This window comes from Mus pahari, chromosome 1 (assembly GCF_900095145.1).
Source record: "Mus pahari chromosome 1, PAHARI_EIJ_v1.1, whole genome shotgun sequence".
NCBI lineage: Eukaryota > Metazoa > Chordata > Mammalia > Rodentia > Muridae > Mus > Mus pahari.
Window position 1 is genome coordinate 51,097,082 of NC_034590.1, and position 27,340 is coordinate 51,124,421.

At 52.1% G+C, this 27,340-nt stretch overlaps 1 protein-coding gene across 1 annotated transcript; it reads right to left on the minus strand.

Moving 5' to 3' along the window:
• Window positions 1-5,224: 5,224 nt before the first annotated feature.
• Rhcg (Rh family C glycoprotein) lies at window positions 5,225-27,340 on the minus strand. Its single transcript, XM_021211154.1, has 11 exons — window positions 27,026-27,340; window positions 17,406-17,592; window positions 15,141-15,291; window positions 13,171-13,318; window positions 12,094-12,260; window positions 11,266-11,403; window positions 10,928-11,064; window positions 10,539-10,663; window positions 10,286-10,359; window positions 6,662-6,868; window positions 5,225-5,665 (listed from the first exon to the last, which is right to left on the minus strand). Exons 1-10 carry the CDS (start codon window positions 27,210-27,212, stop codon window positions 6,686-6,688), a joined length of 1,497 nt encoding a protein of 498 aa, XP_021066813.1. The 5' UTR covers window positions 27,213-27,340; the 3' UTR covers window positions 5,225-5,665; window positions 6,662-6,685.

Here is a 27,340-nt window from a genome sequence, read left to right on the forward strand (position 1 = left end):
ATCAGGCTTAGTGGCAAGTGCCTTTACCAACTGAGCCACCTCACTAACCCTAACTCTTTCCATCTTGTTGCTCTACCTCGGAAGAGGAAAGGAAAGTCCTTCCTGAAGCCAGACATGTGCTTACCTCTCATTGGTCAGAACCTAGCCATGTGATTATAAGAGAGCTCTGGAGGAGGCTGGGAAATGTAGTTTTATACTGAGCGACCAGGTATCCACAAGGCAGGACAACCAGTATTCTATTAGTTGACCAGGGTAACAATGAGTCTAGGACTGAATGGAGCGGAGCTGAGGCTGGCATACTTCATGGCCATGAGTGGAGAGTGTTGTTCTTAATCACATCACTATGTGGCTTTCAAGGAGGCCAGATGTGCGGCTGGATATTCTTCTGCTTGCATGTTCAGTTCCATGGGTTTCTGGTGGCTTTGTCGGGAGGAATGGGTGGGAGGGAGGTCAGAGGTGTGCTACTCAGCAGTTTTAGGGTCTTGGGGCACTCATTCAACCTCTGTTCAATTTCTCTATGTTGTGAGAAGGGTATATAACAACTCCCCCTACCTCATAGGTTGTGAAGATCTGTCAAATTAATGTATAGCACATGCCTAGCACAGCTTGGCACTAAGTAACGCTCCCATGTTGGCTGTTCGGAGTATTTCCTGTCCAGAGCAGTTACTATGTTCTGGATTTCGGTTCCCCTGAGCAGGAGTGGGAAGCCTGGTGGTCAGAGCATCTGAACCTCACAGCACCTGGCTCAGCTGAGACCTGAGGTTATTTTATCACCAGTCAGATCTGCTCTAAGAAGACAGGACTTCTGGACATCACACAGTAACAAACAAACAAACCCTGGTCCCTTTCCTAGGCATAAGAAATGCTTTGCCGCCGGACAAGGTGGCAGAGGCAGGCAGATTTCTGAGTTCCAGGCCAGCCTGGTCTGCAAAGTGAGTTCCAGGACAGCCAGGGATATACAAAGAAACCCTGTCTCAAAAAAGAAAGAAAGAAAGAAAGAAAGAAAGAAAGAAAGAAAGAAAGAAAGAAAGAAAGAAAGAAAGAAAGAAAGAAAGAAAGAAAGGAAAAGAAATGCTTTGCTGTGACTAGTGACTCTCCAGAGGTCCCTTTTCCACTCAACCCCCTCCCTGTAACTCAGCCTCCAGAAAGGAGGCTCTTGCAGGGCAGCCCCAGATGGGAAAGCTAGGAAGCACTGGACTGGGGGACAAGCATTGATGCTGTGTTGATGTAGATGAGAAAGGTCCTCATGTACCGAGGGGGGAATTGTGGGATTCCATAGGGCAGGAGAAAGCAGGTGGTGCCTGCTCTGTGTCTGGACTAGTGACACTACTGTTCACGATGCACACTGTCCCTAAATGCCATGTCTAATGCTTGGCCTTTGTGCCCCATGCTGGGTGACATACCGGTAGCAGGGGATGATGTGCTAGTGTTCGGGGTCCTTGTGACCACTTCTTACCTGAATCAACTTAGTCCTCGATGGTCTCAGCGCCCCATACAAATGGGGGACAGGGGCACAGTTTCTGATTGCTGGTTGAGGGGAAGAATGAATTCATGTAGTAGGATTGGGACACAGTGACAGAGAAGGACTCAAATCTCTGCTGCTCAACTAGAAGCTGGGTGGCTTTGAAGAAATCACTCAGCTTCTCCGAGCTTCTCTAGTCTTGATTGTGACTTGGGATCTCTTGCAGGTGTAAAGGCTCAGTACACCAGCAAGAACTCTCTCCAAGACCCCATCCATCTCTGTCTGAACCAGCCCCAACAATCCCATCAAAGGGGACTCAGCCTTTAAAAACTCCATCTCCCAGGACCCTTGGCACTCACAGATTTGCTCGAGCCTGAACTTGCCCTACTAGAGAGCCAGCCAGCCCGCTGCCCCGTTTTATGGAGATCTCCTAAGGATGCCTCTCCTGTCCGGTCCTCTCTCCGGTCTCCCTGTATCTTCAATATCACCCTTTAGTTCAGTTCTCCCCAGAGGACAAGCTAGGCTTAAGTTTCTGGACTGTGTTAAATAAAGGCTCCTGCACTAAAGACTCAGTGGATTCTTTAACTTGGGTCCTGGATTCCATAGTCAGCCGTATGAGAGTGAGGGGAAAACCCCCATATCAGAGGGGGGGCTCCAGAAGCCTTGGCACCCCATACCCCTGCCCTGCCTGCTCCCTGGAGAAAGGTCCCAGTCCCTCCTATTTACCCAGCCAAGAGTCCTGCTGGTTCCCACATTACCACATGAATGGGGCACAAGCCCCCCTGTCCACTTGAACAAACAATTTGGCTAGCAAATTGACATAATTACTAAAGACTGGGAAGAAAGAAGCCCCCATCCCTTGGCCCCCCAGAGGGTGGCTCCTGTGGAGTTCCCCCGGGGCTTTGTGGGCTGGGGCGCTTGGGGCTGATTAGGGACCTTGTGGCCTTTTCAAGAGCCCTAAGTGATTGGTCCCCTTAATCTGATTACAATTTGCAGAGCCCCTCCAGCCGCCTCTGAAGGGTTGCTCTTGAGCACCCTGCTCGATCAGTCTTCAAGTACACACACACACACACACACACACACACACACACACACTGATATATTAGGCTGCCTATTTTTAAAGCGTCCTACATACATACTACACCCAGGCCAGACAGAGCAGCTGTGCATACCCCTTCAGGGATAACGGCTCATCACCCACCCAGCCCTCCTCCAGGTGGCCTCTTTAGCACCCAGGACCAGGCTGCCGGACCCCATCAAGGGCAGACTGTCTCCCCAGTAGCTTTGTCTGGGCTCCAGGGCCTGGCTCCCAGGGGATTAGGCTCAGCAGGCAATCTGGACACAGAGCAGGCTGTTCCAGCCCCTGGCCTGGGGACTCAGCAGTGAATGGTCCCAGCACTCCATATCCAAGTGGGAGCTCTTAATTCCCTTGGCCCAGGAACAATGAGTGGTGCCTTTTCCCATCCTTGCTCCTGCCTGTCACCAGCCTCAGACTGGTTCCCACCCAAGTGTTTCCCTACCACAGCTAAGTACCCCTTCTCCAGGACATAAGGCTCCTATACATGTGTGAGACTCTCCAGGGTGACCTTCCAGCTTGATGCAAACCATCCTTGGGGAACCCCAGCCCAGAAGCCCAAGAAGAACAGCAGGTGCCATGTAGGAACTCCACACAGTTCACACCATCCTGGAAATGGTGTGAACTGAAGGCTGGGGTCAGGAGTCAGAGAGCCTGGAACACAAGTGGCCAGGGGCAGGCACCGGAATCAGAGACGCAGGTCTCACCCTAGGCTGTCTTTAAGCACGTTCATTCTTAGGAGACAGAGGCAGGCTAGATCTGGAATCCCAGGCTAATCTGAGCTACACAGTGAGGCCTCCTCTCCCTATTCCATCACAGTGATCTTGAGTATGGTGTTAACGGTCTCTGGGACTCAGTTTCCCCACCAGCAAGTCTGGAAGACTACAGCCCCTCTCTCCGGGTTGTTGGAAAGTTAAGTGACTGGGTGGGTGAGGGACGTCTTCAGCAAGGTACCCAGCTTAGTACGCAAAACACACAGAGGAGGGAACTTGAAGCATTTCCATAGGACGGACCTGAAAAGCTACCTGGGAACCTTTACTGTCCAATTTTCTAGTCCAATGCCCTAGCCCCCAGCACTGTGATACCTCATGCCTGTTCACAGCACGTTAAGGCGACCTCTGCCCAGCTCGGCTTCCAAGGCAGCCTCCATGTTGCCCACAGGCAGAAGGCTGTCAGTAGCTGTTCCAGGTGCCCAAGTCCTGTTTTCGGAGATCATGGGGAGAGTGTCACACTACAGCTCCCTCAAAGCCTGGCTCACCATTGGTTTGTCAGTTTCAGAGTCGGTTCACAGAGACCCCAGGTGTGGCCCTCTGGAGGATCCTGCAGCCTCCATTCCAAGGGCACCTCGCCTCTCGAACCCCTGGCGGATCCTGCCCCAGTATTCTTCGCAGATACTCTTCCCCCGCTCCCTGCACCGCTCCATCTGCTCTGCCCCTCCCAGACCCCCAAATCCGTCCCTTGAGCCCCTATCACACCTCACCCCTGCACCCCACCACCTGCACCCTATTTTTGTCCCCTCTCAGACTCCGCCTCTGTACCTCACCACCTGCGCCCCTCCCACACCCCGCCCCTGCACCCAGCCCTGGCCCTGCAGGGACCCGCTGGGCGGAACCGCGCGGCCGTGGGGGAGGGGTCGGGCTGATCAGCTGGAATCAAAGCCGCCGCCCCCTCCCCCGCCACCCTGTCCCCCTGCCGAGCCGCCGCGCACCTCCTCCTTTGTCACAATGTTTTTCAATCCGGTGAAGCAAACTGTCCAATTAGAGCCGGGGCCTCCGGCTTCCATCTTTGCCGACGTTTAATTAACATGCTCCTCTTGGCAGCTGCTGACAAGTTCCAGAAACAGGTTGTAAAGGGTTTTTGTCTTTACCCAGCATGGAAAATAAGGGGTGTTACATCGCGGAACATGAATAGGTGGCACTTCAGCTTCCTCCTTCTCTCCTCCCCCTCCCCCCCTGCTCTGCAAAGGGGAGCGAAGCCCCGAGTGTGTGTGCATGCGCGTGTATGTGTGTGAGTGTGTGGACTGCCAGGGAGGCGGGGAGAGCGGAGCCGGGAGGCAGGAGAGACCATCCCCTTCCTCTCTTTACCCCTTCCTTCCCACGAACCTTGGCTCCACAAAAGATCTTGGTTTCCTTGCTCTTTAGCCTGAACGCTTTTCAGTCCCTTCCGCTAGCTAAAGACAAACTCCTCATCACGATTCCTGTCCACGAGTGTACCTGTGCTGTCCCTTGTTCCACTTCTGGTAACTCCTAGTAATCCTCTAGAACCCCACCAGGTCACCACCTTGTCACAGACAACGGCCCTGTCATAGTTCACCTGTCCATCCCACGCCTGGAAATGGAAGGACCTGAAGCTTTCCCCATTGTAGAGCAGGAGTGGGGCCGGACTGGCAGAGGAAGGGGAGTTAGAGAAAGCCAACTGGGAGGGGAAGCCTTACTCCCAGTCTGCTGGAATGGACTCAGAGCAAGCTAGTACACGGGTGGCTTTCTCACCAGTGTGGACCCTATAGGAAGACTGGTACTTGGGGGGAAAGAATGCAGTCTAGGGCTGAGCTCCTGCCCCTCCTAGGCTGCAGGGACTCTTGTAGAGGGAGTGGCCCTTTGGGCAAGGGTCAGGGCCAGGCAGGGGGCCAGGTCCTATGGGTCTGTATATACCTCACAGTGGTCCCACCAGAACATCCACTCCCAGTCTACAAAGAGCATCAACAACATTTATTTACTACACAAAATAGAGTGATCTTGGGTCCCTGGGAACATGGGAAGTATGTTGTTGGTGAACAGGCAGAGGCTTGAAGAGTCCTAAAAGGGGTATCCCTGGGTGGGGTGGGGGCAAGCCTGCCCCTCCCATCCCACACCCCCATCCCACCCTCCAGCCTCAGCTTCTCTTCATGCTACTTTTCACAGGCTATGAGCATCATGACCGCAGGCAGGGGCAGACCTTCTGCAGCTGACCCTGGCTTGGAGCTCACTTTGTCGGAATCTCCTCCATTCTCAGGCGGGGCGAGCCCCCTGGGATGAAGGGGGTGTGGAGGTGCTGGAGTCAGGCCAGTGGGCCTTTCTGCTGCCCTGCTCCTGAGTTCCCAGATATGTCAGCCCCAGCTGTCTCCAGAGCTTGGGGGCAATCCGTGGGGCCTGCAGGAGAGAGGGGGAGCAGCTGGTGTGTCCCCACCACAGCTGTGCAGCCTCCCGGCACCTTGTCTGAAGGAGGTGAACACAGGCCATCAGTGGCCGCAGTCTGGCTTTGGTCCTCCATGAGACCTTCTCTCCTGCTTTTTACCCGAGACCCAGCTACTTCCAAACTCTGGTCTCTAAGGGCATCAAACGCTGATATGATCAATGTTAATGGCCTTGAAAGGCCCCCTTCCCCTCACTTGGTAGCCATGTGGCTTGAAGATCCTGTCCGTTCATTTCTTCATCTTTTAAAAGGAAGGAAAGGGGGCTGGGATATAGCTCAGATTGCTGGCCTAGCATGCACAAAGGCCTGAGTTTGAAGACCAGCATTATTTTATAAACTAGGTTTATGGTACACACCTGTAATTCCAGCACTTGGGAGCTAAGACAGGATGGTCAGTAGTTCAAGGGCATCCTCGGCTACTTAGTGAATTCAAACCTAGCCTGGGCTATCTGAGGTCCTGTCTTTCAAAGGGGATGGGGATGATTGGTGGTGATGGCACCTATCTGTAATCCCAGCATTTGGCTGAGGCAGGGGGATACTTAGTTCCAGGCTAGCCTGGGGTATGAACAAGAGGTAAACAACTACCTTGCTTCCTGGAAGTTCCTCAAGGTGCGGATATGGATATTACAGCACCCCATCAATATTTTGTGCATTCCAGAGGGGAAGGAGGAGGGAAGGTCTAGCCTGATCTAACCAAATAAGGCCAGGTCATAGATGGGGAAACTGAAGCTGACCTCTAGGATAAAGAGATTCTCCAAGTCAAGCAGTGGCAGTTACAAAGCCAAGTGTGTCCCCGGGTCTCTTTCTATATGTTCCTGCAGTCTAGCCTGCACCTCAGCTCACATCTTCATTTCTTCATGCCTGCTATTTGTTTCTTCCCTATGGCATCTGGCTTTGAGACCTGGGCCTCTGTTGAGAGAAGCAGATCCCCATCCCCCACAGATAAGGCTTACCTGCTTCTCACCTGCCCTGGGAGTTTAGTGTACCAAGGCTGCTGAAGGTGCTGAAGTTACTAATGATACTGGAGGTGTCGGGGGTACTGGAGGAACCATGGATCCTGAAGCTGTTGGAAGTACCAAGGGTATTGCGGGTACCAGAGAAGTGGAATGTTTGTGAGCAGGGTCCTCGGGAATGTAGACAGTGTTCACCTCTTCAGGAACCTGTGGAGAGAGAAATCTATTCCCAGGGTCCAGGATGCCTAGTGGAATGCCAGACTAGTGTTGGGGGCGAACCAAAGGCTGCAAATGCTGTGTGGCGAGTGCCACCTTGTGGGCATCTTGAAGACTGCATGGTATGAACTTCCCTTCACTCTTGGTGCAGTCATGATTGGCACTGCCCGGAATGCTGGGGCACAGCAAGAACCTTGCCATAAGGACAGCAGCTGGGTAAGCATGGGATGACACAAGCGTTCAGATTGCATTCTGGACTCAGATAAGCAGCTTGTAGGGTCGGGGAGGTGGCGCCCATTTTTGAAAACTGAGCAGTCTGGTATGTCAGAACTTCAGCCATATCCAAAAGCAGAACAGGGAAATGCAAAGACTGGAAATGGATCTGGGAGGTGAAGCATGGTGAGGCAGCTCGGCCCACCTTCTTGCAGCTGTTGACCCCTTTCTCTGGGAAGCCATCTCACTGCCCAGGTAGACAACTCAGGGGTGTGGGGACAGCTTTCACTCCCAGCAATTTAGATATTCCCCCCTAACGGAGTACCGCTGAAGTACGTAGCTGGGAGGAGGTATGGACTTGACATTAATTACGAAGGTCAGAACAGATCAGGATAGGCTGGGGGGATGTCTGTATAATCATGAGGAATTAGAGTTCCGTCCCAGCACCATGTAACAAGCCAGGTATCTGTCACAGGCCAGTGACCCCAGTTCCAAAAGGAGTGGAAAGATGGTAGATAGCTAGTAGATAAGTAGGTAGGTAGATTGAGTCAACTCATGCTTGGAGATTTTGGGTCCATTTTATTAGTATTATGTCCAAGTGTTTCTGATTGTGGTGTCTCAAATCATGTTTCTGTGGCCTTTAAAGATAGGATGAAAACGGTCATGCGCAAGAAAGAAAAGTCTATTTAACATGTCCAGGGCAATCTGTATGCCAGACAGGAAGAGAGAAAGAGCAGGGTGGATAAGCAAATCTCAACTGCAGGTGAAAATCCTACAGAGAAGAAAGAACGAGAGGAAACACACTAAAAGTGTTAGTGATGCTTCAAGGAGAGTGTGTGCGTGTGTGTCTGTGTGAGTGTGTATCTGTGTGTGAGTGTGTCCATGTGCGTGAGTGTGAGTGTGTGTGACTGTGTGAGTGTGTGTGTCTGTGTGTCCATGTGTTTGAGTGTTTGTGTGTGTGTGACTGTGTGAGTGAGTCTATGTGTGTGTGTGTGACTGTGTGTGAGTGTCTGTGAGTCTGTGTGTGTGACTGTGTGTGAGTGTCTGTGTGAGTCTGCGTGTGTAAGTGAATGTGTGTGTGACTCTCTCTGTGTGTGACTGTGTAAGTGTGTGTGTGTGTGTGTGTGNNNGTGTGTGTGAGTTTGTGTATGTGTTGTGAGATTGAACCCTATGCTTTGTGACTTGTGCTCTACCACTGAGCTACACTCTTTGTTCCTGTAATTATATTTCTAGACAGGTTTCTCTAATTCCAGAGTTTCTGTAAAGAGCTTTTTAGCAATTTTGTAATTTAAAATAAGCAAATTAGGGCCAGTGAGATGTCTTAGTGGGTAAAGGCTCTTGCTCCCAGACTGCTGACCCAGAACCCATATGATGGAAGGAGAGAGTTGCCTGGCATAAATCATTCTCTCTCTCTCTCTCTCTCCTCCCCATCCCTCCCTCCCTCCCTCTTTCTCATAATGAAAGGAGCAGGTAAGCACCTGCCATAGTGGATTGTGGGGAGAGAGATCCTGATGCCACAGGAGGCCCAAATCAGGGCATTTAAAAAAAAAAAAATGAGAGCCTGGCGTGGTGGCACACGCCTTTAATCCCAGCACTCAGGAGGCAGAGGGAGGCGGATTTCTGAGTTCGAGGCCAGCCTGGTCTACAGAGTGAGTTCCAGGACAGCCAGGGCCACACAGAGAAACCCTGTCTCGAAAAACCAAAAATAATAATAATAATAATAATAATAAATAAATAAATAAATAAATAAATAAAATGAACTCTAGGCTGACAGGGTGTCCCAGTGGGTAAAATCATTTGTAATCAAGCCTGATTATCTGAGTTCAGTTCCTGGCACCACATGGTGGAAGAGAACTGACTCCTACAGATGTCCTCTGACTTCCACGTATGTGCTGTGGCACGTGTGCACACATACACACACTTGTGTGGACACACGAGACAGTGAGAGAGAAAAGAGAAAGAGTGAAACAGAGAGAGAGAGAGAGATGGAGAGACAGACAGACAGACAGGCAAACAAAAATATAGAGATCCAGAGAAACAGTGAGAGAGAGTTCTGCTGTATTCTTTATTTCCTGGGACACCGCTCAGGTTGGCTTTTGTAGTGATGGGCTAAAAGTGGTGGAATGTGGTGGAATTATGCTGCTGAGGCGGGCTCCTCTGGGAGCTTGTCCATCTGTAGATTCCCAGACCTTCTAAATGAAGCCCCATTGGTGGGCATCAAGTGACAATTTTTAGGGTAATCACTGTGGAGTCTGGGGTTGGACACCACACTGATTTTTTTCTCACAAAGATGAGTCTCAGAATCACCTTGGAAGTTTTACGAATTATTCTCACGCCCAAGCCCCGAGCCACCAGACCAGCGGAACCCAAGCTACTGAACGGAAGCTCTAAGAAGCTCTGGTACAGTGGTTCTCAGCCTTCCTAGTGCCGTGTGACCCTTGAATACTGCTCCTCATAATTGTGGTGACCCCCCCAACCACAAAATTATTTTTGTTGCTACTTCATCAATGTAATTTTGCAACTGTTATGAGTCATAATATAAATACCTGATAAGTAGGATATCTGACGTGCGACCCCTGTCAAGGGGTCACTCGACCTCCAAAGGAGTTGTGATCCACACGCACAGATAGAGAACCACTGCTCTAGAGGTGACTCTCACAGGCCAGGAAGCGTAAAAAGGCACCAGCCTAACAGAGAGGCTCTCAGACGGGGCTTCCTTCGGAGTCACTCAGAGGGTTGTTAATACTTCTGGGTAGGACGACTTGGTTTGTTTGTTTGTTTGTTTGTTTGTTTGCTTTAAGGATAGGGTTGCATATATCATACCAAACCCACTTCGTATCTAAGAATGACTTTGAACGTCTGATCCTTTTGCCTCAGCCTTCTCCCTAGACTAGGATTACAAGGTGACACTGATGCTGCTAGAGTTGGGGACAGAGACTGTGAAAGTTTACTAGAATACAGCTGGCTGACACTCCAGGTTCCAGCCCCGTGGCAGGCTGCTGCTGCGACTCCCCTCCCAGAACACGTAGAAAGAAATGTATACAGAGCCCCATTGGGGTCCAGAGGGGAAAGGAGAGAGGGTTGGGAAAAGAGTCTTCAATTTACAGGTGACACCCTGCCCTACATCGATGTCACAGTAGGTGAGGGCGAGGGTACCTCTACCCATGCGCAGAGAGACGGGTCTCTAGCGCTTACCTCCCAGTAGATGGAGTCCTCGAAACAGTTCTCATCTGCGGCTTGTCCCCAGAACGGCAATTTCAAAATGAATCCTAAAGAGATTGGAGGACACGGTGGTCAGAAAACACCCTTAGCTTACCCCAACTTTCCCCCTCAGCTGGACCCCCTCCTTCCCAGGCCCCCCCTTAAGACATGTCCTTGGGTTCCCCACCACCACCGCTTAGTCTCCCACCAAGACACTGCCTTTTCTGGTCTAGCCCCTGTCACTCACCCACAATGATGCCACCCACCAGGGCCATGCCCAGGCTCAGGAGGAGGCCGAATATCTGGGACCTGCCCTGCATTCTCTTGGTCCAGTCCACCTTATAACTCCCGAAGCCGAAGGAATGGACTATCCTGGGGTACAGACAGGAAGCAAGTGAGGGCCCCATGGAGAAGCCGTGATAACTGCAACCCAACAGATGTGCTCTTGAAATCCTAGGCCTTCCCGACCAGATTGTTCTTTCCTTGCACTCTTGTGGTGGGTCTGAGGGTGGGCAGAGAGGCCCGGGAATGGTCTAGAGTGGAAAACGAAGAGGAGGAAGATGCCTTTGGTCCCACGGGAAGAAGGAATAGAGAAGGAAGGAGGGAAGCCCACCCTCACACCTCCTCCACACTTACCCTGGCTCTCCGTACACATCAGGGGAGGAGTAGGCCGCTGTCACAGCACCCACAATGCCGCCTATGATGCCAGGGATGCCGTGCAGGTTGTGAATGCCACACGTGTCCTGGATGCGAAAGCGGGACTCCAGGAATGGCTGGGGAGAGGAAGGAGGATGGCATTGCTCAGGCTGTGGCTGAGGCAGGGGCACGGGGGACAGGGGGACATCAAAGACAAAGGGATCCCTAAGCCTCACCCCCTCCCTCTGTGTCTCCCTATCAGAAACATAACCCTCCCCCCTGCACCCCACCCACCCACAAACACACAGCATCCCTAGCAACAGCCGGAGGGTCCTCACCGATAGGTATGCAAATCCTAGGGTGGAGAAGATACCGCAGAAGAACCCCACGATAAGAGCGCCGTAAGGTGTGAGCATCATCTCCGCAGCTGTGCCCACACCCACCCCACCTGCAAGTGTGGCGTTCTGGATGTGCACCTGGGCAGGGTAGGCAACGTGTGCAAACTCTCAGTTCCATTCGAAGAGCGTGGCCCGTGGCTCACACCCTGGGCAAAGTTGGAAGCTGGGAACAACTCAGATTCAGCAAGCCAGGAGCAGGCAGAGGGGGGGTTAGCCTCGGTCCCAGCTTTGCAAAGGAGCCACCCACAACCTCCGGCAGGCCTGGACATGTCAGTGCACTGCTGGACATGCCCATCTGCCTGCTCCCTTTTTCGCCACATCTACCTAGAGGCCAGTGCATATCTAAGTGCACCATGTGTCTATAGAAGGTATGTGTGGGCCACATGCGTGCCCAGCTGCTACCAATTTCTTTTGTCAGCCATGGCAGGAGCTGCACTGCTGGCTCCTCTAAGTGTGTGGGCTGGGACAGCTTTATAAAGCCCAAGAAGGCCAGCGGTGTCAGGAGGATGAAGATCTGGCAGAGAGGACAGCCCCCAACCCCCGCCGCCCACCGGCAACTCTGCTAGGCAGGCCTGACGTGACACTCAGCTGGCGCTGGCTCTGGCTCATAGCATCTCAGGCTGTGGGAAGGACAGGACCATTTGGCAGGGATGGCCCACTCTGAGCATCCAGGTTTGGGTGTGCCAATCTAGAAGCTGCCTGCCACAGTGAGGTGTGAGCAGGGCATGGCAGTAGGACGAATACCTCCCCTCGAAGGCTTCTGCTCACCATATCCAACTTGCCCTTCTTGTGTACGATACTGGACACTGTCACTGTGGTTAGCACACACGCCGCCAAGGAGAGGTAGGTATTGAGGGCTGCTCGGTGCTGGGCGTCTCCGTGTAAGGAACTGGCTGAATTGAAGCTGGGCCAGTATATCCACAGGAAGAGGGTGCCTGGGTCAGAGAATGTATACAGGCCAGGGGCCAGGAGAGGAGGTGTTAAGCCAGGCTCACACACCCTCCACAGAGGCACTGCCTATCAGCTCCAGAGAACTCTACCTGCTCCTGACCTCTTAGCACCCCTCTCACCGGTGCTCCTCCTAGAAGGCTCTCCTGGCCTAACTCACCTAGCTCTCACTTGGCCTCCCATACCACTTCACAAAGCTCCCTCTGTCTCCCTGACCACTGGGGCTGGTTACATGTTCCCTACACTTCTAGCACCCCCTCTGTCGACAGATTAGCTGGTGGCACTGGCATCTCTCAGTCTACGGGGTAATGGAAGGAAGGGCTGGCTCTGAACAACTTTATACATTCTCTGAAATGAAGTGACATAAGGAGTTGGAATGCACAGCTTGCCCCAGCACAGGGACCAAGTGGGCCAGTTCCTGGCTTCCACTCCGTCTGCCTTGGGGCAGCCTAGGGAACATATAGGATGTATAACCAACTTCTTCCAACTCCACAATGGAGAGCATTGGACACCTAGGACTCTAAAGTCTCCACAGGCTCCTTCTCTCTGCCCTTCCTCCTCAAGAACCAACAGTCACCCACGGATTCTGTGGAGCTCAGGGGTGGTCATGACAATCCTCGCCCATCTCGGCAGACCTTCGTACATTCATGGTTGTCCTCATCCATTTATAGTGGTCTTCACCCATCTAGTGGTTCTAACTCATGATGGGTGTTCTTCTCCCACTCATGATGGCAATCTTTCAACTATTCACAGTTGTCCTTACCCATTCATAGCAGCTCCCATCTACAGGTGGCAGCCCTCAACCAATATGGCGGCCCTCTACGGTGACCCTCACCAGCATGGAACATCTCACCCGTCACGGCTACCCTCACCACCGGGACAGCTGTTAGCTCTCACCAATCATGGCGAAAAGGTCCGAGTGGTACACTGAGCTCTGTCTCTGCTTGCTCTGATCCAGGTTTTTTCGGTAGAGGATCCAGGTCACTGTGAGCCCAAAGTAGGCGCCAAATGTGTGGATGGTCATAGAGCCCCCTGCATCCTTTGCCTGGAGTGCAAGGGGCCTGTCAGGACCAGGCGCCCTTTCTCCCTCATTCCTCATAGTACTTCCCACCCCACACATAGGCACACAAGCTTAGCTCTTTCTGACTCTTCAGAGCAGAGCCCAGTTCCCTGACCTATCCCCCTCCCCCACCCCCACCCCCACCTGTGTGTGTGTGTGTGTGTGTGTGTGTGTGTGTGTGTGTGCATGTGTGTGTGTGTGTGTGTGTGTGTGTGGTGGGTCGGTTTTTGTTTGTTTTGTCAATTTAACATAAGCTAGAGTCATCTAGAAAGAGGGGTCTTCAGCTGAGAAAATACCTCCGTCTAGTTGATCTGTAGGCAACTCTGAAGGGCGTTTTCTTGATGTGGGAGGGCCCAGCTCACTGGGGTGGTGCCAACCTTGGGTAAGTGGTTTTGAGTTTGTGTAAGAAGCAAGCCAGGAGGAACAAGTCAGTGAGCAGCGCTCCTCCATGGCCTGTGCTTCAGTTCCTGCCTCCAGGTCCCTGTCAGAACTTCTGTAGATAATGGATTGTCTGGTGGAAGTGTAAGCAAACAAACCTTTCCCTCCCCCTACGTTGGTTGCTTTTCCTCATGGTGTTGCATCACAGTGACAGAAACCTTAACTAAGCTGCTTCCCACAGCAATCGATTGAGCAGAGAGAGGTAGGGACCCCTGTACCCACACTGCTGGCCAGTCAACAGAATACCAGGGCCCCTCCCACTCCTCCTTCTCTTGGCTTGGTTAGCTCTCCTGGTGGGCTCCTGGCCCATCTGTGGGAAGCCTCTCAACAAGGCAGGCTGTGGCACTCTCTGCTGGGTGGGTTGCCCAGCCCTGGGGATCAGTCCTTCACACAGGGCAGGCAGGCTTGGTGCCTGATGCTGGGACCCCTCCCTGATTTGTAAACTGCTGTCTCAGCAAAGCTTGCTCTCCTCTGCCTACATCCTGCAGCCCAGCTCAGCAAGAAGCAGACTCTGAAATCTGACTTTGTGTGATACGCTGGCCAGGTGCGTGGGCAGAAAGCATCCAGCCCTACGTCCTCCCCCTATCAACAGGGCTCCCAAGTGCTGCGGAGAAGAAGGACAAAAGCGGGGGTGGGGGGTGGGGGTGGGGGGGGGGGTGGAAGCCGGCAGGGCCTTCCTGGAGTGACAGTCAAATTAAAATGTAGATCATGAAGTGAATAAAGATGTCTACTCCAGGCCGAGAAGACAGGATCAAGCTCCATGCAGTTGGGGACATTACAGCACATGCAGTGGTGACAGAGCAGAGACTGAGCTTTGGGGGGGTGGGGGTGGGGAGGAAAGACTGGGACCAGAATCTGCAGAGCCTTCAGGCAAGTGAGATTTTACTTTAAGTGAAATGAAAACTACTTGTAGTCTTTAATCAAGGGTGTGGTTGGGCTGGTGAGATGGCTCAGGGGTTTAGAGCACTGACTGCTCTTCTGAAGGTCCTGGGTTCAAATCCCAGCAACCACATGGTGGCTCACAACCAGCTATAGTATACTCATATACATAAATATAAATAAATATATCTTTAAAAAAAATCAAGGATGTGGCCTTCTCTGCCTGGTGAAAGGCTCTTCTGGCTTCTGGTGCCGACTCCGACTTAGAGAACAGAGCCAAGCGTGGAGATGAAGAGAGTCTGTTCTGCCCAGATGCTGGGCAGATATGTTGGGTAGACAGTGATTTCCCTTGGGAGGCATCCTGATTCCTAAGTTGTAGATGAAGAAGCCATGATGCAGGAAGCTTAATGACTTGTTCGGTTGTACTTAACCACAGACCCCTCTCCCTTTCTCCCTCTCTATCTCCCCCCTCCTTCTGAGCTCTGCTCACCTCTATCAGGTTCAGGAGGATGAACTCATTCACTGCGAAGAGAGTCACTTGGAAGAAGGTCATAATGAGCAGCTGCATCGGGCTGACCTTGCCTAGAACTGCCCCGAAGGCCACACAGGAAGAGGCCACACAGAAGTCAGCTTGGATGATGCTGTAGACAGGGCAGACCAGGAAAGAGCTGCGGCTATAACCAGAAGTGACACACCAAGCCTTTGGTCCTCTGTGGACCATGGCTGGCGGCTTAACCTTTCTGAGTCTCGGTTTCACTGTTTGTGATAATGGGCTCATCATAGTTAGAGCCATGCATGTAGAGTGTCCAGCACAGTGGCAGTGGGAGCCACGCCTCCCCTTGACAGCCCTGTGCCTGGTGGACAGACTATGCTCAGGAAACCAAGTGGTCTAAGCCAGTGTTGTTGAACAAGTCCTGTATTTGAGTACAAACCTGCCCTCTATCTCCTGCTTCTTTCCCAGAATTTCCTCTTATTGCCTCTGCTTGCCAAAAGTCTTTCCCAGGCCCTCCAATGTGGCCTCTGGTCCAGACCCTGAGTGCCCACTCCAGACTCACCTGTTCCCTACTACCATGCATGGCCTTCTGGGACTTGGCTACTGAGTCCTTCCTGTCACTCTAACCCATAGAGGAGACAAAGGGACCTCCCACTGGGAGTGAGACTCTGTATCTGTACTGGGCATAAGGCCCCCAGAAAAGCCAAGCAAAAAGGGGGCACATAGGCGCCCCTTGATTCTGAACGGAACAGATCCAGCCACCCCAGCTGAGAGATCACGGAGAGGTGGACATCTACTGCAGCCACACAAAGCTTCCACTGGGCTGGAGAGATGGCTCAGCGGTTAAGAGCACTGGCTGCTCTTCCGAAGGTCCTGAGTTCAAATCCCAGCAACCTCTCCGGGGGATGGTCATAGAATGTGCCTCCGCTGTTCATCGCTGTGTCCACAGGGTCTGGCTGGATGGGGGATGGACCACTGAGTGTTAGTCACATGCCCTCTTGTGCCATCCCCCCAAGTACACAGTGGGGGTACTCTCCTCATTCACAGCTGTGACAGGAAGGCTCAGGGAGGACCAGGGACTTGTCTAGCTCCATCCCAAAGAGCCATCTGCTGGAGGCGCCCTTTAAGAGGGAAAAGGGATGAGAACAGAAAAGCCTGTACTTCCATTAGTACCTGGGAGGTGGGTCTGGGAGCCCACAGAGGAAAACTGCCCCAGAGCAGCAGGTGAGCAGAGCCTGGGCAGATGTCAGACAGGGAGACGCACCTCTGGTCCTATTCACCCCACCTTGGACTCCAGACATTGGCTCCAGGCCAGTAGCTGGAATCTAATTCCGCAAAGCCAATTTGCCCCAAATTCTATTTATCAAATGACCAGCTTGCTGAATAAGTAGTTCACGTCAAACTTCCCAACTCAGAGTCTCTAACCACTCTTTTTTTTTTTTTTTTTTAATGGTATACTTTTCCATGTGTCATAGCGGTTCTACCACAGAGGCTTAATTAGATATATCACAGGTGTATTTTTACTTTGGTCCTGTGGTATTGAGGATATATCTTGTGCCCTTCAGGGAGGTATGTCACAGGTGTTGTCTCAGTGTCTTGCCTGTTCCTTTTGTGTGTCATTAGCTGGCTTGAGTGACTGATCTTTTACACGTTTTTCCTTTCAAACATCTGGCTGATAATACTTGGCTGGGACTCTACTTGTGACAGCAAATGAGGTGGGTTGAGTGAGAAATGCCCCTTCCCCCCCCCCTCACTCATTTGGACCATTGGCCCTCAGAGGGTGGTAGTGTTTGGGAAAGTTAGGAGGTGTGGCCTCACAGAGGAAGGTGCAGTCACTGATGGAGGAAGATGGGGCGGGCTTTGGGTGTATTTAGTCTTCACTCTATTTCTGTGCTTGCAGTTGATGTTGTGACCTCTGTCTCCTGATCCTGCTGCCATGCCTTTCTGTCATGATGGGTTCCCGGAATCAAAATCCCAAATACAAGCTTGCTCCCACAGGTTGCTTTGGGTTACGGTGTTTTACCAAGGCAACAGTAACTAATACAGCAGAGCTTTGCCCTCTGCTCCGCCCCAGCCCAGACCCCGCCCCTGAGTGAGCCACTCCCACCCTTCCAGGGCTCACCCCCATCACGTTGGCCCCGCCCCCAGCCAACCCCCAGCTTCTGCACCGCCCCCTCCAGGTTCCACCCCACCATCACCAGGCCCCGCCCTGGGCCCCGCCCAGTCCACCCCGCCCGCCCCTTGACTGCTCCCGGGGCTCACTTCTCGACGCTCAGGACAATATGGCCTTCTTCAAAGTAATGGAACCATCCCTGCATGAGCAGCGCCCACTGGATGCCGAAAGCTGCCAGCAGGAAGTTGAAGCCTACAGCGCTGAAGCCGTAGCGCTGCAGGAAGGTCATGAGGAAGCCGAAGCCCACGAAGACCATGGCGTGTACATCCTGGAAGCCTGCCGGGAGAGTGCAGTTGAAGATCTGTCTCTGCTGCAGAGAAGGTCGGCTTTAAGTCTGACAGGCCAGTGCAGCCTAGGGCGGCTCCTATATTTCCAGCCACTGTGACAGAACCTAGAGTCCTGACACCCTGCTTCCCTCTTCCCTACAGCCAGGCTACAGTTGGGTGGCAGTAACAAAAGGTCTCTTCGTTGGCAAAACAGCCACTGCCTCCATCTTAAGGTTCTGGGGAAGGGAGCCTTGAGGTGGGTCTCCAGATTAGACTTCTGGGTTGTAGGGTCAAGATGTCTGAGAGTACCCTTGGGAGATGACAGTGTTCTTATTCCACCTTTCATCCAGATAGCACTGCTGGTCCACATGGATAGGTAATGAAGTCTTGCCCTCTCCACAGTAACCTCTTCCTCGGGGGAGAAGAATCAATGCTTATCTGAATAAGCAGGACCTTGACAAGCCAAGCAAGGTTGTACACCTAGCTCCTCGTGACCACATAATACACACCTCCACACACACAACTCCACCAAATCCACTTTCTCCAGCTGTGCAGTGGGAAAAACTGGAACACCAATGTTTTACCTTCTGGACAGACGGCTGTTACCAAACAGACTTGGGGCTCAATGCCTTGTCTGAGGCCACCTCACAGATGTTGCAGAGGTTAAATACAGATGTATGGGTGCCCATAACAGGCGATCCTACTGGGTAGCTGTCTTTATTCATTATTATTAAAGCACTGATTCTATTTCCAAGTTTGAACAGACTTGTCACTCACAGTGACCCTGGCAAGTTACTTCCCTCTGTGAGCCTCAGGTTTCTAATAAAACTAAAGGGATCGGGTAGAAGACTTGAGATGGGCTAGGATGCTCTAAACTGCTCTGCCAGCACTAACGTTGCTTGCTCTTAGATAGAGCCCAAGAAAAACACACCTTTAATCCCATCACTCAGGAGGCAGAGGGCAGGTGGGTCTCTGTAGGTTCGAGGCCAGCCTGGTCTACAGAGTGAGTTCCAGGACAGAGCTACACAGGGAGGCCCTGTTTAAAAAACCAAAAACAAGGGCTGGAGAGATACCTTCGAAGTTAAGAACACTGACTGCTTTTCCAGAGGTCTTGAGTTCAATTCCCAGAAACCACATGGTGGCTCACAACCATCTATAATGGAATCTGATGCCCTCTTCCGGTGTGTCTGAAGACAACGACAGTGTACTCAGATACATAAAAGAAATAAGATAAATCTAAAAACAAAACCAAAAAAAAAAAAATGAACAAAAACAAAAAACCCAGACAAGTAAAAAAACCTAACAGAAATATAAGACACAAAGGAACTGTGGACAGCATGGGACACAAAGAGCCAGACAGAAGGGCTCCCATTGGCCTCATCTGGGCAATTTAAGCACCAAAATAATGGTTTCTCATAATAAGTTACAGCCATTTAGATACAGGAATTCATGAGTCCACACTGGCAATAAATATGTAAAGATGGACAGGGGAGCAAAGAGGATTCTTGACTGCAGAAGCCGAGGGTCCTGCTTACGATGCTGAGGGTCCTGCTTATGGTCTGTTAGGATTCGAAAAGTCAGGGCTTTCTCAGCAGCACCAGTTCAATGAGCGATGTGAAAGGTGGAGGGAAATTCCGACATGAACAGGGCTCTCTGCACCGTCTTAAAGATCCTGCCAATAAATGACTCATTGGTCTCAAGGGAGGAACAAACAATTGTAATTGCACAGAGGAAAAATTAGGTTACATATTGACTAGGGGAATAAAAATTAACATGTCCGTCGGTGGCAGAAGGGCGGTGTGTGCCTCCAGATGGGACAGCCTATGAAGGATGTGTCACCTAATGTCCCCATAGGGTGCTCTCCCTGAGACTGCAGGCCCAAATTTAATAAGGAAAGAACAACTGGGCACAAAAGAGAGGCCTATTGTTAAAGGCGCGAGGCTGAGGCAGAGCACAATGGCACTTGCCTGTTAGCCCAGCGCTTGGGAGACTGGGGCAAGGGGATTGTAGATCTGAGGCTAGCTTGTGCTGCGTAGTGAGACCTTGTCTCAAAAGCAAAACAGAACAATTGGGGTTACCTTGTACTCTTGAAAATTGTTCAAGAAAAGCTTTGGGTTTTTTTTATTTTTATTTTTTAATCTTCCAGATCAAAAGATATGCCAATTACATAAACCTGTGTCTGCACTGGGTTTGGAGAGAGTACAGGGAAGAACTAAAAGGTTATTGGGTCAGCTGAGAGAATTGGGTGGATTACGGTACCCAGGTGGATGTGTAAAGCTGAATGCTGTCGTTATGGAAGTGAGTACGGCCCTTCTTAGGAGTATTCAAGGGAGGGAGGGAAGAAGGAAGGAAGGAAGGAAGGAAGGAAGGAAGGAAGGAAGGAAGGAAGGAAGGAAGGAAGGAAAGGAGGGAGGGAGGCGATGAGGAATGTGACTGACCCTCCAAGCGATTCATGGGGTAAAGTGTGTGTGTGTGTGTGTGTGTGTGTGTGTGTGTGTGTGTGGCTAGGGACAGAAAGAACAATACCCACATCCTGGGTACCCAAGTGTACACAGCCTACTGTGTCTCGCTGTATTCTCTCTATTTTTAGCAGCTTTTGTAAATTTGAGATTATTTCCAAAGAGAAAGTTAAAAAAGAGAAAGACCAGGCAGCTCTGGAAGGCCGCAAGGCCACCGGCCTTCTTTCACTGTGTCCATTTCCACCCTCCCTTCTGTGTGCCTGCTGCACTCCTCTCCCCCACTTTCATTCTCAGTCCCGCTGCAGGGGCATTGTTATGGTGGAGCTCCCTTTATCTAAAGGCCATTGCAGAGTGGCCAGCAAATGTCTCCCTACATATCTCAGCCCAACACCTCCTCACGGAGAAGCCTGCTGAACCACCAAGGTCTCAGTGTGTAACCCTGGCTCTGGCTGTCGTGGAACTCACTCTGTAGACCAGGCTGGCCTTCTGCTCACAGAGATCCACCTGCTTCTGCCTCCTGAGTGCTGGGATTAAAGGTTAACACCACTAGACCCAGCTGTGACCACCTACCTACTTGAAGGCCCGGTGTCCCCTCATGTCCTTCCCAGTTCCATTACAACTTGAAGTTGTATGTCCCTTGTTTGTCTAACCTACTAGACTATACCACTCTAGGGACATGGACCGTACCTGTGTTGGCCACCAAGGTATTCTTAGCACGTAGGAGAGTGCCGAGGTGGGCCCTCCGTGAGATTTGCAAGAGTACAACACAGCAGGGCTGTGGTGGCACATGTAATCTCAGCATGTGCACGAAGCAGGCAGATCTTGGCGTTTGAGGCTAGCCTGGTCTATAGCATGAGTTCCAGGACAGCAGGGCTACACATAGAAACCCCCGTTTTGAAGCTTACCCCCATCCCCTCCTCCACCAAAGAAACCTCTGGGGGGCAGTGGTGGTACATGCCTTTAATCCCAGCACTTGGGAGGTAGAGTCAGGCAGATCTCTTGAGACTGGGGCTAGCCTGGTCTACAGAGTTCCAGAACAGCCAGGAGTATACAGAGAAAGCCTGTCTCAATACTCTCCCCTCCCTTCCTCCTCCCAAAAGAGTTCAACATACTGGCCGCTCTTCCAGGAGTCTAACACCCTCTGGCCTCCGCAGACATCATGCATGCAAGTGATGCATAGACATGAATGAGTCAATCCCCTGCCCCACTCCCCACACAAGCAGATTACATTGTGTTTGTATTTAAAAAAAAAAAAAAAGCAATAAGAGTATATCCTCACTACTTTTATTTTGCAGCGAGTTGGGCAGAGTTAAAGAGCACCAGGGTGATTTTACAGTGTGCCTAGCCTGAGACCTCTCTAACACAGGGCAGACAGGCCCTGGAGCCCCTGCAGTCTGGCAAGGGAATGGTGGACAACGTCTTTGCTTCATGGACCTTGACCTTGACCTCCCCTACCTGTCCTCCTCTCTCTCCCCAACCCACCCTGCCTCAGGCATCCCTGAGGCCCAAGCCATGGCCACAGGCCTCTGGGCCAGCAGGGGCTGAACACAAGTAACAGGCCTCCCAGCTCCTCAGAGGGCAGGAGCACAGATGGCTAGAAGAAAGCTGACCCTTTCCACCCCATGTACCTCAGGGTGGCGCTCTGCAGAGCTCAGCAGAGCAGACACATCCCGGCTGGGGTTTCTGAATGTATGGGGATTCCGTATATCACCCTGTGCCACGCCTAATCAAGTTGCCAGCTGTTCTGGAGAAAATGGAGCGAATGTATGTGACGTGCCAGTGCTACAGGAGAGCTCGTGGTTATTCTGGGAAGAATGGATGAGTGACAGACCAGAGAGTTCCGTGAGGAGAGGCGGCATGTTCAGATGACAGACGGTCTCCCAAGCAGGGCAGAGAGCTCGGTAGCGTGAAGACAGGGCCAGGGACGAACCTGGAGTAGAGAGACTGAAGTGGCGAGCTGTGGAAGGTTACATGCTGGGTGCCAGCCTTGGCTGTGGTGAGCCTAAGACAACGGACCACAGAGGAGGTGGGGCCTGAAGCCTGAGAGGACAGACTGCCAACTGCCCTGCAGCACACAGATCCTCAAGCTGGGGAGTGTGAGAATGAAGAGAGAAACAGATCAAGCACGAGTGTGCCTTGGAGCAAGGAGAAGAAAGGGAACACTGGGTAAGCCCCCACCCCCGAAAAATCGTCCTGTCAGAATGAGGGCCTTCCAAGAAGGGGGTCGAGATCTGAATGCCACAAAGGAGCCGTGCAGACGAGGAGGAAGAGAGGGGCACCAGGGCACACTACACACACTGAAGCTGCCTTTGGCGTCGCTGCGTCCCAGGCATGAGGAACCCTGGCTTTTCCTGTCCTTCTGCCCCATCTGTCCCCATTACCCTACTCCCTTGTGTGATCTGGCCTTCTCTGTCCCTATCTAGAGATGTCGCTTCTCCTCCTTAGGCACATTCCCTTACCCTTTCTCTTCCAAATTGGTCCTGAGTCAGCACTGAAACCATCCATCCATCAAGTACTGTTTCCTAAGGTTCGGCGCTAACTGAAGAGGTTCAGACAGTCATTGTGTGGGAATTTGGTCTGTATGACTTCACCAAAGGCATGTTCTACAGGCAGCTAGCCCAGGAGGTTCTGTAGGGCGCGTCTCATGTGGGAACCCATCAAAGACCTGGCACAGGCTGTTGTTCATAAGTGAGCAGGTGTTTCTCTTATTCTCTGTCAGGAGTGACCGGGAGCAGGTGACTTGCTACATACGTGTTAGGTGACTCTCTGCTGCTCTTCCCAACCTAGGGAAATTCTTCCCCAAGGTCTAATGAGGCAGCTCTGCACACTAGCGGCCAACCATGTTAACTTCCACCAGAGGGAGCCACTACATAGCTGTTCCCATTCTTCCACTCCCTACTCCTCTGTAACTCCTCAGATGAGAACCCCAGTACCCCCGACCCCCGTCCGACCGTCTTTTCTGTGTGGTACCCCCTCCCCCAGCCACAAGGTGTTCAACCAAAGATCACAGTAAAGTTTCCCACTCAGGAGATTCGGTGAAGCCCCTATCTCCACCTCTACTGCATCAACACACTAAGGGTGGTGCCCTGTAGAGATTGGACCTCTCCTTCTATTTCCCAGAGGGCAGCCAAGCCTCTCTTGTCCTGAGGGATGACAACAGCTAGGACAATAACAATGATGGTGGCGATTGCGAGTAAGTGCCGAGGTCAGATGACAACATTTGGAAGTTGGTTCTCTCTTTCCATCGTGGGACACAGGGATCAAACTCAAGTTCTTGGCCCTGTGCCCCAGCTGAACCATTTTGCCTACCCCTTGCTTGCTTTCTTAAGACGCCTGTTGGCAGCTGCCTACTTCTCCCTACACCTGCACTGCACGGTGTCCTGGTGGGGGCAGCAATGCCACAGTCAACTCCAGAAAGCAGGAAGGCTGGCATCATCCCTGCCAACTGTCTGTCCTAGGGACAATGACCAGTGCCTCAGAACTGGGCTCCCTGATCCACATTTTCTTCCACTGTAAAATGAAGAGAATACATTTCCTGCCCGACAGCAAGCAGGCAGCATGAAGGAGCGGAAAGCTTACGCTAGCTCTAGCCAGTCCTGGGGACATACTCCTCAGCCTCTCTAGCCGGATGCTGGGCCTCAATTTAAACAACACAGTGTGCTGATTCCCTTCTGAAACCCCTTCACAGTATTTACTAAGAAGCCACATTCTAAAAACCTTGAATCCTCTTAGACACTCTATACAGCATAGTCCCACTCTACAGAAGGGCAGACTGAGGCTATGGGTTAGGGCATCGAGTGATAGATCTGACCCAGATATTTCACTACAAGGCTCACTACCAGGCTATGCTCTCCACTTGTTCCAGTTAAACCAGTCCTGATAGGATGGGACTGAGTCTGAGGTACAAACCACTAGAGGACCAGGCAACCCCGGAGGTTCTGGCCTCAGGAAACAGACCCTTAATTGTTTGGAATCTGAGCATTCTCTGCTCCAGGCCCTCTCCTAAAACATGTCTGCACCTTCTCTTGGTGTCCCAGGTAGCTTCTAGGGTCGGGACTTGGTGGCCCTCCTTGGGCCAGCTTCTGCTGCCGTAGCCCACAGTCGCTGAGACTGCTACACCAGCTGGAAGGAAGTTTTCCATCCAGCAGCTGACCTGGCACTGTGGTTCTCCAAGGGCATCAGGGTACGTCCCGAGCTAGTTCTATGTCTGCTGTCTGTGAAGAGCTGTGACCTACCAGGGTGCTGACCTCAGGCCCTCTTGAGTCTTTGTGCTGGCCTGCTCTGGAGACCAGACATGCCCAGCAGGCTTCACGAATCCCTTGGGTAGGAGTGAGGCCCCACAGCTCACCCTGCATAGGTGCTGATGGCTGCAAGCCCCGAGAACCAGAAGTGCCACAGAGGCCTGCCCAGTCCCACGCCCTTGGGAATTACCAGATCAGGCAGAAACCAGGGCCTGGAGACCCCTCTGACCATGAAGCTTCATTCTCCTAACTACAGTCATCATGATCTGGTGCTGGGGAGAGGGGAAGGATGGAATGTGGGGTCAGGGGTCACTCAGGAGGATGGACTCAGGCTCCCTCTCCTATTGGGTGATCTGTGTGAGACATGTCTAGTACATGGGTTTAGTTTTCTCATCTATGAAATGGGCGTGGGGAGTAGCAATGTCTCCCCTTAGGGATGGTAGAGATGATCAGGGAGAGATCCCATGCTTGGTTACAGGTACTTCAGTCCTTTCTGTCCTTGCCAAGGAACACCGAGGCCAAGGTTAACTCCCACTTCCTGCTTCCATGCAAGCGCTCCCCCATATCTCTTGGAGTTAGTGACAAGGACAACCGGGGGGGGGGCATCCTTGGTGGTTAGGGCTCTCAGAGAAGAACCCTTCTCTCAGGCCATTCTGAGCCTCTTACCCCGCTTCCCAGACTTCCCTTTCAGAGGTCCCTTGGCTGCCCTGCCCCCTCCACAGCAACCAGTACTCCCCATTTTCAGAGACTGAGTGTCTGCTCAGAGCACCAGCATCAGTACCACTGGCCTTGGGTGGTATGAGAAGCAGTGCTGTGCTCCCAATCAATCTAGGAGTCCTTGAGGACCAGAGACCCAGGGCACACAACTTGTTAGTTCAGAGGGACCAGAAACACTAATTCACGGGGATGGTCAGGGTTTATGTCTTGGTCCTGACTCATGGCTGCCAGCATCCCTTGATCATGTTGATAAATGCTACTGGAGAGACAGAAAAAAAGACAGGTGGCTACGATGGAGGAACGGGATAGGAGCTTGGGAGACTGAAGACCACATCCCTTCTTAAGGGACATCAGGTTTTATAGCTTTCCATTGTGGGGTCTTGATGACTATCTACCAGAAAAGATAAAAGCGCTACAAACACCCATAGAAGCTTGCCCTTTGCTGCAGGGCTGACTCTGGTGCCCAGATGTGAGCAAAACAGCTGGAGAGTCAAGAATGACTCCTAAGCTCGCCTGCTTCCCCACCCGCTTGCCAGGTCCTCACCCAGAAGGGGAAAGTTTGGCAACATGAAGAACGGGTTTGCACTGTGGATTCTGAAACGACAGTTGCCGGGACCTCTTTTGAAACACACAGCCCTGAATTGAGCCCCTTTATTTCCAGAAATAGAGAATGCCCCGCTGCTGAGCATACAAGCCACGTAGGGAACAAAGGTTGATATAGGGAGCTGCTGGGGAGAAAATCCTCAGAGTTGCCTCAAAAAACCAATGGCCCATGACTGCATGAGCACCAACTGTGAGAGGAGTTGTCATTGGCTGCTCGTGGACAGAGTGGAAACTCAGAAAGCACAAGGGCAATGATTGAGTCCTGGGCTGGGAATCCAAGGTTAGGCTGCCTGGACTGACCTTGGGCTACACATAAGCTCCCAGAGATGCCTAAAGTCTTAAGGTGCCTGTGTGTAGTGCTCTTGTGATTGATTGCTTTGTTATGAAGTGAGGGTTGCTTCCAGTCCTGTGCCTCACGCCCCTCCTGTGGGGTGGGTCCCACCATTACCCCATCCATAGAGAAGGAAGCTAGGATTCATTTTGATTGACACCAGCCTGGACCACCCACCCTGAAACAGCATAGCCACGATAGGAGAGAGGTTTGTCATTTCAGGGCCATCTTCTTCTTCTTCGTCATCTTTAAAAAATCTGTTAAGAGTGTTTTACCTGAATGCTTGACAGTACACCACGTGTGTGCCCGGTGCCCAGGGAGGGCAAAAGAATTTATCAGATTCCCTGGAACTGGAGTTATAGTTGGCTGCGAGCAACCACGTAAGGGCTAAGGATCAAACCCCTGGTCTTCTGGAAAAGTAATCAATGCTCTTAACTGTTGAGCCATCTCTCCAGCCCCTACAGCCGTATTCTTAGCCATAGCATCACAGATGCAGAAAATCCCAGGAAAAGGAAGGGTGGCCACTAGCTTTTTTTCTCCAAACCCTGGGACCTCGTGGCCCAGCACCACCTCTGGTCCCACACACCAGTCTCGGTATCAGAAGTGGAGGGCTATCATGCCATCATTGTGGTACCTGACATCTATCTATATTTGAGGTGTGTGCGAGCCAGATCACCTGCTACTTGGGTGGTAAAGGTGGAATTCTGGCTTTTGACGACACCAAATAGGCCAGGGATCCAGGATGCATCTGATGGCTGCGAGAGAGATGAAGGTTAAACAAAAAGAAAAAAAAAAACAACACAAACTAACCAAACAACAATCACAAAAACAGCCCACTTGTTTCAGGTGACAGCCTCTACCAGACTTTCAAAGTGTGAGCACATCTGACCATTTTTCCAGTGACTGGCTGTGAGGCTAGTGCAGACTCTACCCTGGGACCAGCTGGGAACTGTGGGGCATCATTGCCCCCCTCCATCTCCAGCCTGTCAGAGCCAGGGGCGGACCTAATGCGGAGCCCAGTCAGGCGGTCGCCCAACTAGCTAGGGACTATCCGGAGACTCTTTAGGTGAGCCTGCGGGCCATAGGACTTACTCGGGTAGCGATAGTAAAACTCGTTCTCCACATCGCTGGAGATGTTCTTGCGCTTCTTCTCCAACCACCAGTGAGCATCGGCCTGGATGTCGTAGCGCACGAACACGCCAAAGAGAACCACCATGGTCACCTGCAGGATCAGGCAGGTGATGGGCAGCCGCCACCGCAGGTTGGTGTTCCAGGCCATGCTCCGCACTGCCCACTGCCGGCCGCTCTGAACGCTGGACTCCGAGACCAGGGAGACGCTTATAGGACTGGGACACTGGGCGGGGCGGACGCGGAACAGCTGACCATGGTGCCGCCCACGCGCCCAGG

Excerpts from the sequence above, each read along its gene's own strand:
- Rhcg (XM_021211154.1), bottom strand. The coding sequence starts at position 27,212 with ATGGCCTGGAACACCAACCTGCGGTGGCGGCTGCCCATCACCTGCCTG. Across the intron at positions 15,292-17,405 it reads ATTGTCCTGAGCGTCGAGAA|CATCATCCAAGCTGACTTCT; the intron begins GTGAGCCCCGGG and ends CCCTGTCTACAG. Across the intron at positions 10,360-10,538 it reads GGTGGGTGGCATCATTGTGG|GATTCATTTTGAAATTGCCG; the intron begins GTGAGTGACAGG and ends CAATCTCTTTAG.